General features: G+C 39.2%; 1 protein-coding gene across 1 annotated transcript in view; it reads right to left on the bottom strand.

The window, feature by feature from the left end:
* Positions 1 to 1,278: 1,278 nt before the first annotated feature.
* The window catches only part of tln1 (talin 1), a 64,047-nt gene continuing 55,690 nt past the window's right edge, over positions 1,279 to 9,635 (bottom strand). Inside the window, 9 exon segments of the mRNA XM_046861049.1 lie at positions 1,279 to 2,263; positions 2,971 to 3,096; positions 4,960 to 5,142; positions 5,512 to 5,574; positions 5,708 to 5,833; positions 6,368 to 6,492; positions 6,970 to 7,075; positions 9,203 to 9,310; positions 9,405 to 9,590. Coding sequence (XP_046717005.1) covers positions 2,129 to 2,263; positions 2,971 to 3,096; positions 4,960 to 5,142; positions 5,512 to 5,574; positions 5,708 to 5,833; positions 6,368 to 6,492; positions 6,970 to 7,075; positions 9,203 to 9,310; positions 9,405 to 9,590 — 1,158 coding nt within the window. The 3' untranslated portion in view covers positions 1,279 to 2,128.

Raw genomic sequence — 9,635 nt, 5'->3', positions numbered from 1 at the left:
GAAGGATTAAAGACTCAGAATGAGAGAGAGGAAGCTAACGCAAGACTCAGAAAGAGACAGCAAGAGAGAGAAAGGAAGACTCCGACAGAGGCAATAAAAAAAAAAACTGTGTGAGAGAGCGAGAGAATGGAAGACTCGGAGGCAATATAAAAACAAATTGTGTTAGAGAGAGGGAGAGAGAGAAAGAATGGAAGACTCTAAGCCAATAAAAACTGATTGTGAGAGATCGAGAAAAGAAAGAATCAGAGGCCAAACAGATTGGGTGTGAGAGAAAGAAAGAGACTGGAAAACTCAAGAGAGAGGGAATGAAAGATTATAAAGAAAGAGAGAAAAGAAAGGAGTAAGAGATAAAGAATGGAAAACTGAACGAGACACAGAAAGAGAGCAGGGAAGAGAGAAAGGAAGATTGACAGACGTTAGATGAAAGCATGAGCGAGAAAGGAAGACTTAGAAGGAATGAGAGATGGAAGACGAGAGAGAGAGAGAGAGAGAGAGAGAGAGAGAGAGAGAGAGAGAGAGAGAGAGAGAAAGAATGCAAGGCCACTAAAACCTCAACTGAACAGAACTGGTTTTACAGAAACGAGATCATTGGAAGTCGATCTGTTTGAAGAGGATCCACATGTGGATGTAATGGTCCGGTGTACACAAACTTTTACTCATACATCTTTTTTGGTGTTAGTTTTGCTTTTTCCACGTTAAGTATAAAAAAAAAGAAAAGGATAAACCGAAACAGTGTCCATGAAAGAGTGACTTTATATGATTTTGTTAAGTTAGACAAAGAACGAAGTGTACATAAAATTGGAAAAAGTTAACAGTATTGCATACACACACACACACACACACATATATATATATATATATATATATATATATATATATATATATATATATATATATATATATATATATATATATATATATATATATAAAAACATATTCAGGCACTTTTTAATGCATTGAATGCAATATAACTTTTGATCAACCGTGGCCCTTCAAAGATCTGTGATATTTCTGCTCATACTGATAAAGATTTTATTATTTCAACTATTATCAAATTATTCTCATTATCCTAATGACTAACATTTACTTTGATGCTCGAAGGTCATATTTATACAGGGGACCCATTTTGCAGCACCATAATGACCAATAATTCATGAATTGACTAAAAGAAAAAAAACAAAGGAAAAACATGGCTTTTATACTCCATAAGAGAAAAAATTTGGACAGAATATCCAGTAGGCGTAACTGTTCTTACAAACAACAAAACACTGACGAACATGTATTACCATAAATTTAATAGAAGATAGCATTTGTAACATTTTCATAGCTTTATTATACTTTATTTGTTTTTGTTTAAAAAAAAATGATATGTTTTCTTTCTGAATTGTTTCAACGCAAAAGTAAATCATTGCACTGCTGGTCCAATTGGCACAAAGATGCACTCAACTGTTCCTGATTTAGATGACCAGGAGAAGGCCTAACCGTCTGCCTTTATCACTAAACCACATCATCTTTGGAAGCTGACTAAATGTCACAAACACCCCGCCCCAACCCTCTATATGACTCGAAACTTGTCTAAATATCTCTGATGCTTTGGTTATGTGACAGATCCCAATAGATATCCACATAATAACCAGTGACCAAAACCCCATTCACATGACCGCACCTAATCGTTCAGCTCTTAGAAAATACTACAACACAGCCGAAGGTCTGTGAAATTAAAGTAATTAAAAAAACAACAAAAAACCCAACACAAATGTAGCTCCACTAAGGATCCATGCATTTTAACTGAATCTATATAATCTATTATTAATCTAATCATATTGCTCTATTAAAAGCGCAGTTACTTGCATACAATGTGCAAAAAAACAAAAACAAAAAGCCAAAAGGAAACCGGTGGCATGGTGATGCTTATAAAAGAGACAAATAAAGAAATAAACAACTTAAAATAAGTATCCTGAAATGTTTGTTCACTTTTATTTAACCCAATGCATCGCTTTAATTATTTAGCCAGGATGTCGCTCCAGCAAAGCCTGCAAGCCAGTGATTGTAGCTAAACACTTGGATAGATGAAGCGCTCAGGCCTTGGAGTCCTGAGTGGCGTTTCTGAGTGTATCTGAGGAGCTTTTCACTGCTCGTTGCCGTCCTCCCTCAGCTCTGAGGGCAGGAACTTATACTGCTGCTGTCGGATCTGGGCTAGCTTCCTCCTGGCTTCATCAAGCTCCCTCTCCTTCCTTAACATCTCCTCCTGAGCAGCAATGATCTGTGCATGCAGATAGATGAACATTAGGTATTAGAAATTAGGCCATAGTGTTGATTGAAAACATTTCATGAGAGTCAGTAAACAGTTAGGATTCAAAGAATGGATGGTGGAGTAGAACCTCTTGCATCCCCAGTTTTAGAATACAGTGTACCAGGTAGCAAAAATCATCACTTGGATGTATGATGATGATGCATTTCTAAAGAATATTTTCTTCTCGAACTTGTGTGAGACTATCTGAAGGCAAAAATGTGCTGTGTTTAAAATCTCCTTTAAGTTGCTATTAAATTATTCCAATCCCTACAAATAGGGCTGCAAAATTCTTATCTTTAAGACTTGAAAAACAACCAGATTTAATGCAGTTGAATTTCTACCTGCACATTCAATCAATCACATGCACATAGCACACTTACTGCAGGGTGACTGAGGCCACGCCCCCTACATGCACTGTACATTACTCCATAACATAAAACACCATTAAAAAAAAAAACTATTTAAAAATAACTTCCTAGTAAGTTTCCAACTTAGAATATATCCAGGTATTTTATTCCAGATGAAGTTCCCATTGAAAGTTTTCGGAAAGTGTCCCTCCTTATACAACCCTACCTAAAACACACACTCTCAAAAATCCATAGTCCTGAACATGACCATATATTTCCCCATTTTACACTGAAAATCGGAGCTGGGGTTGCAGTCTCTCCTCGACTCACCTGAGCGATGCCGCCCACCATCTTGCTCTTCACCATTACAGCCTGGTCATCCTGGGCATCGAAAGCAGCCTTCTGAGCCGCCTTCACTAGATTATCCGAAGCCTTCTTAACAGCGTTACCAGCCGCCTAGAGAAGCAAAAAAAATAAAATAATTTCAACCCTTTCACAACACGAGTTATTAATAAACAATCCTACAGAACTGTTTGATAAACATTTACATTTGCGGCATTTAGCAGATGCCCTTATCCAAAGCGACGTACAAAAGTGCTTTGAGTCTCTAGCAATGAATAAATCTACACTGGTACACAAGATTACAAACTTCATATAAATATAACCCTTGAATTCTACAAGCAAGGAAGTGCTAATTTAAGTATTTCAGGAAGACCTAACCTAACCTAACCTAACCTAACCCTAGATTACACAATATTCGGGTCTCCACTCTGCTTGTGCAAGATTATGATTGACTCTCAACACTGATGGGATCATCACAGGTTCTAAATAATACATATTGCTAAATTAAAACCAGATTTTGAAGCCATAGGCCTTGATCCCCAAACTTACTAATGATTAGACTTTTTACACAATGGTAACCCTCTCAGTGGACTGAGCGTATCGTATATCCTCGAACATGTATGACAGTAAAATGCAGGCCTCCTGAGCCTGCGGTGAACAATAACACTGCTCCTGAGAAGTCTTTAAAAGGCAATGTAGAGTGAAAGAGTGGTTTGCCGATGATTCACTCGAAACAAAACACACATCTAAAGTGACTCCTCTGGCAGCTCTTCCTCAAACAATTTTTTTTTTCTTCATTTTGCCTTTTGAGGCAGTGATGCCAAAAGATCTCTTGCTTGCTACTGGAAGAGATTCAAGTCCCCTTATCCAATACTAGCATTAGACCAAGAACATGAGCTATCATCTCATTTTGTTGCCAGTGGACGGCACTGTCAGACATACGTTATATTTTCCCATCAGCATGTAGAAGGTTACTAGTAAATTGCCCACACACCTCAAAATTTAAAGGAGCACCACAGGCATTTTTGGAAAAAAAACTCTTATTCTTGGTCCCATACACTGAGAAATAATCGTGTAACAATGCAACAATGAGTGCTCTTACGTTCCTTCTGTTTCCTTGAGTTCTAAACCTCAAGTGTGGACGGAAGGTCAAAATAAAGGAAAAAAAAAACATGCGTTTCCAAAACGTATTAGTGTTGACATGGCCTCGGAGGTGAGAAACAACCAAATGGCTGAAGAAATCCTCGATCTGCGCATACGAGCAGGGTACAGCTGCCGCTACTGTTTCAGGGAAGACTAAGACTCTGATGATTGAATAGGAGAATTTAAGATGCCTTAGAAGTGCCACAGTCTTAAGTGGTTAAGGCTATTTGCAGACTCTTAAGACTCCCAGCAGGATTGCTACTGATACAAGTGCTAATTAATTTAGGAAAACCTAATGGACCTATGAAATTCTCAGGACAAAAATAGGCTAAGCACCATTAAATTTGCAACGGCTCGAGTTCAACGCTTCACATGCATACTTGGTTTTAACAGTACAATCTAAAGAATAGCTGTTCATACACTTTAATCCCTAAAAAAAGTTATAAACTGAAGTGAACATTATTAAAGTGCTAGATAATCCATGCTGAGGCATCCCAGAGAAAACAACTGACCCTGATGACGGGTATAATGGGGCTAAACATAGACCAAGCTGAGACAGTTGGACATGGATGGGAATTCCATGTAAGCCTAGAGGGTAAGACCAGAGACTATTCCTGGCTCCAGATGCACCTTTAGCATTGGACATTGTGTAGATGGAGCAAAATAAAAAGGGGTCTTTCTTTCTTATAAATTGGCACCCATTAAAACACATTGAAAGACTGAGATGGCGTTCCCTTCGGCTTTGGCTTTTTCACGGAAGAAAACCCACCAAAAATTAAAACCCTTGAGATCATACTCTTCATACATCCACCTTTACAAATATCCACAACTGACCTGCAGCCTCTTCATGGTTTGAGAGTCCTGGTCAGCCTTGACCTTGCAGGCCACAAGCAGTTGAGCTGTAGAAGCAGCCACTTGTTTGGCTGAAGAAATCAGTTTCTCCTCACTAGCGTGGCCCTGCACTGCCGAATTCGCAGCCTCGCACAGGTTATTGGTTGCTGCGGCCACCATGCGGGCCTGGAAAACAAGAACACGTTTTTTAAATGAGGTTTTATTACATGTTTCCAAAGTAAACATGATGTCATGCAATATTTTTTTCCACCACATGAGAAAGCAGGCTTCGCTTTTTAAATATTTATAAGAGCTGGCTTTTTTCTTGAGAATGTAAAAAGTAAGGCACGCATCTCCAACTTAGTAAGGAATAAAATATTTTTTTTCCCAATAAGGTTTGAATAAAATTTGCGATTATAATAAAAGTAAAAGAGTTTCCAATTAATGAGACATGCTACTGTTTGTGTTACAGGGCTTTAAAATACCACCTGCCATTTGAGAAACGGATGGCCTTAACTCCGCAAGAGATATTTATACAGTCTAAACAGTACTTACAGCTGAAATGAGACCCTGAGACCACTGTCCATCATCAACCGCGTTTGCTGGGATGGCGCCGACCTGAGCGAAGAGGCAAACGCACAGATGTTATAAACAAATTAATATTAATCCTATTAAACCAAACACCACTGTATTACGTGTTATAATGCAGTGCTATTTTGTGCTTTTCACAAAATCTGAATATATTTTTTACCTTGCCCTGGGCCACGAGTTCTCTCTGTGCTGCGGATGCGGCCTTCACCAGCGCGCTAGTGGCTGCAGCGATGGACTTGGCCGCCTCCAAAATCTGCTCTTCAAAGTTCAGGCTCTCATCAGCCTCCTGTCAAAAAAAAAAAAAAAAAAAAAAACAAGCCTTAATTTCTGTCACATGGCACGGATTCGATTTTATTTTCAGCATGCTGGATGATGAACGACACAATGGCATCTTGTGACTGATGTCTGATGGCGAAATAAAAAAATGATGCAAAGCACGTGAGACTATTTTTTTATTTTCCATATAATTTCAGGTTTACCTTTCTTCCCAGTGCAAACTGTTTGAAGCAAACAAAAACACGTCGACGTGTTGATTTACGTTCAAAATAGAGTATTAACAATATAAAAGCAAAGCCTCTTTTTAACCTGTCATGTTAAAGTGTTCTAGCTGTAGCATTACGCTGTCTTTCATATAGCAATGTGATATTACATTTCCTCTGGTATTCACTTTAATCAAATGGAGGACTTTTCCTTCTATAGTAAGTAAGGCATTAAAGGTAGTAACCCAGTCCAAGCCTGAAACCCAACTACGGGACAGTTAAGCTTCTAGCAGATGGCTGGCTTGGGTGTGATAGAGCTGAAAAAAAAGAATTCATCTCACCTTGGGCTTAGCTCGTGGTTTCAGCTGCTCCAGTTTCTTAGCGGCAGCTTCGATGGCAGCCGCTGCACCAAGAAGCTCGTTCTCTGCAATGACTGTGGGATCCTCGGGGTCCACCCATTCAGTACCTGCCAGATAAACAAAAATGTTGATTTTCAAGAAAGTAAAGGTAAATATAAAATTTGCTAGGTCCGGTATGCCATTTAGATATTGCATGGATTTTGCAGAAGTAGGAGGTGGTATCAAAAAGTTTCGAGACCAGATTTGTAACACGCCAACAGATGGCAGCGCAAGGCTACACGCATAGTCACCGGGAGCACCGACCAGCACAAGTCAGAGGACATCGTCAGCTGTGCGACTGGTGCTATTCTGACCATTATCTGCTAAATGAAGAATAACATGAATTTGGGTGTATTCGCATTGTTCTACCATTCTCTGGCAGTGAATTTGGGGAATGCATGTTATGCTTAACCTAAGTCAGGCGCCATCATGGTTAATCTGGTGAAAAACCTGGCTGTGGTTGTGTGGGTAATGTATGTATGACTACGTTTGTCTGGGTGTTGTTGTGCATCTTGTAAGCTACAGACATGTCTTTGTATTAGCACCTTTCATGGCCTCGGCTGCCTGGATGAGCTCAGTGACGGAGCCAGCCACCCGCTTGGAGAAGGTTGCTAGCTGCTGCTTCAGATCGTGAGTGGGCTTTTGGATAATCTAGAGAAATATGAAGAAACGAATGAGTGAAAAAGGGATGACAACAAAGAACAGGGCATACTGGCATAATGTTTAGTAATACCATGTGTGAATTTGTTTTGTGTGTGTGTGGGAGAGAAAGAGAGGAAGAATGTCCTCAGAGTGTCCTTTAGAGCTGTGCTGGAGAGAGTACAACAGGTGTTTGTCATTAGTTTGGCGACGATGAGGGCTGGCAGGCATGTCGCTCGCTGCCCATTCAAAACTAAGGACTAAGAAAAGCCTCACCCCCAGCAACACACACATTGCAATTAAATACATATACACACTATTTTCAGGAGAAGTGTTGTGTTACTTAGAGGTACAATCAAATACACACAAAACCTTAACTGTATACATTAGAAATCATTCTCAAGCTCTGAAAGTGGAAATGATTGATTTATCGAGACATTTGAGTTGCCATCATCACACGTTCGGGCACATGGTTATTTCGTTAATAACAAAACCCATGCAAGTAATTTTCACAAAATAAACCACTACGTGTAACCTCATCTACCTTCATTGCACTTCAAATAAAAAGAACATCTCAATCTTTAAAAGTTTTTAAAGTACAGCTCCAGCATCTGATATTAAACCTACTTGATCTGACATCACCTTCCTTTTCATATGGTGCTGATTAGCATTAGATCATGCTTCATTGTTAAAATCTGACCCTATGACAGAATATTTATCTCGGCACTCAGACTATAGCGCATTACTCCCTCCTCTGTCATGAATGCTGTTTTGTAAAATACAAACGTTAGAGCCCACACTGTTGTTTAAAAAAAATAAAAATACTAAGCCACCTGTGAGTGGATAAGAATATCTCTTCGGGTCAAAGGTTGTTAATCTATTTGGATAACACACACACACAATAAAGAGCACACACTCGTGCACATCAGTCAGCTTCTACTCACCGGCTACCAGAAAGAACAAAGAAACATATACACCCCAGTCAAACAGAGAAAAGGAAATAAAAAAAAGGGCGTCAGGAAAATACTATTTGCAAATGCAGCCTGTTTGCTAATCTGCCACGTATAATTTGGACTGAATTCTCTGGTTGGCGGCTTGTCCACTACCAGACCGTAATCTACACGGGAACATAGATATACTGTACTTAGCAACACACTCATAGCTTTTTCCAAGTGTGCTGACAGTAAAGGCCTCTTGCACAGGGTCATTTATCCCAAGTGCAATTTTTACTTAAGATTATTGCACATCTCATTGAGTGCGAAAGCTGTTTTGGGACCAGGGTGAGGTCCAGAACCGATCCATACCGATTGTTTTTTTTTTTACGGCTTTCCAGTCCGCTGTCATTAAAATAGCGGCCTCTAGAGGTGAATTCCTGACACCACGCGCTGTTTGTTTTTTTCACAAGACTGTGCGCTGCATGGAGTGCAATATTTTATACTTATTAATTATATAATTCTGTTTATTAATTATTATATGTATAACATTAACATTTATAATATAACAAATGTTTATTTCATTAATCACATTTTCAAAATTCAGTACTGTTTTTTTTGTAATAAAAGTTCAGTACTATTTTACGTTTTTTTAAATTAATTAATTAATTAATTAATTAGTTAATTAATTAATTAATTTTTTTTTTTTATCCAGTATTCATTTAAAAATATTGTTTGATTAATCGGTTATCGGCGAGTTCGATCCAACCTAGTTATCGGTAAAATCCACTATCGGTCGATCTCTACAGTACAGGGGTATACAGGGTACAGGGTGCACAGTATATCTATACACAATACAGCATCTGGAATTAACAAGACATAATTTAAACAAATTATTGTATCAGTAAATGAATATTTATGAATTATTTTGAAGGGGATAAACAGACACACATAGGAAACGGCATAATCTTTAAATTATTGAGCTCAGTTCACAGCGTAGAAGTGTAAATACGCTGTAAAATGTATGAAGCGTCAAGACATAATGAGAAAGCAAGAAAACACCTAAATATCAAATAGCAGTCCAGGCATTTCACACATACTCCCAAAGACACTCCCCCCTTAGAACTCCTGAGTGTAAACGAGTAACAGGATCTTCTCTAACTGTAGCAGCTGTAAACACTATGGCCAATTAGGAGTACTAACTTACCACAAGCACATGCTCCAGGAGACCAAGGTAGCCATGGGAGCACTCCCTTCCAAAGCGCAGGGCACGAGCCCTCACCTCCGGGTTTACCTCTGGGTGGTAAGCTGCTTGCTGTAGAGAAACAATTGAATAATCATGATTTAAAAAAAAAGTCTAAGAAATCCTTTGAGAGAGCTGTCTGCTGGGGTGGAAGTGTTTGTGTCACCTTGCAGGAGTGCAGCATTTCGGCGATGGCTCTTCTGCTCAGGTTGGCCGTAGCGATGATGTCCTCCTGGCGACACGAGTTTCCTGCAGCCACCGCTTTGGCTGTGGCCTGCGTGATGCCTTTGGTCATGCGGATAAACTCCTCGGGAGTAGCGGTTTTTGGAGGAGGATCAGGACTGCTGAACACCTAAAAGGCCGCAAGATACTTGGTCATCATAAAGCAAACAAACAG

Source organism: Silurus meridionalis, chromosome 11, assembly GCF_014805685.1.
Source record: "Silurus meridionalis isolate SWU-2019-XX chromosome 11, ASM1480568v1, whole genome shotgun sequence".
Classification (NCBI taxonomy): Eukaryota; Metazoa; Chordata; class Actinopteri; order Siluriformes; family Siluridae; genus Silurus; species Silurus meridionalis.
This window is presented reverse-complemented; position numbering and strand designations above follow the sequence as displayed.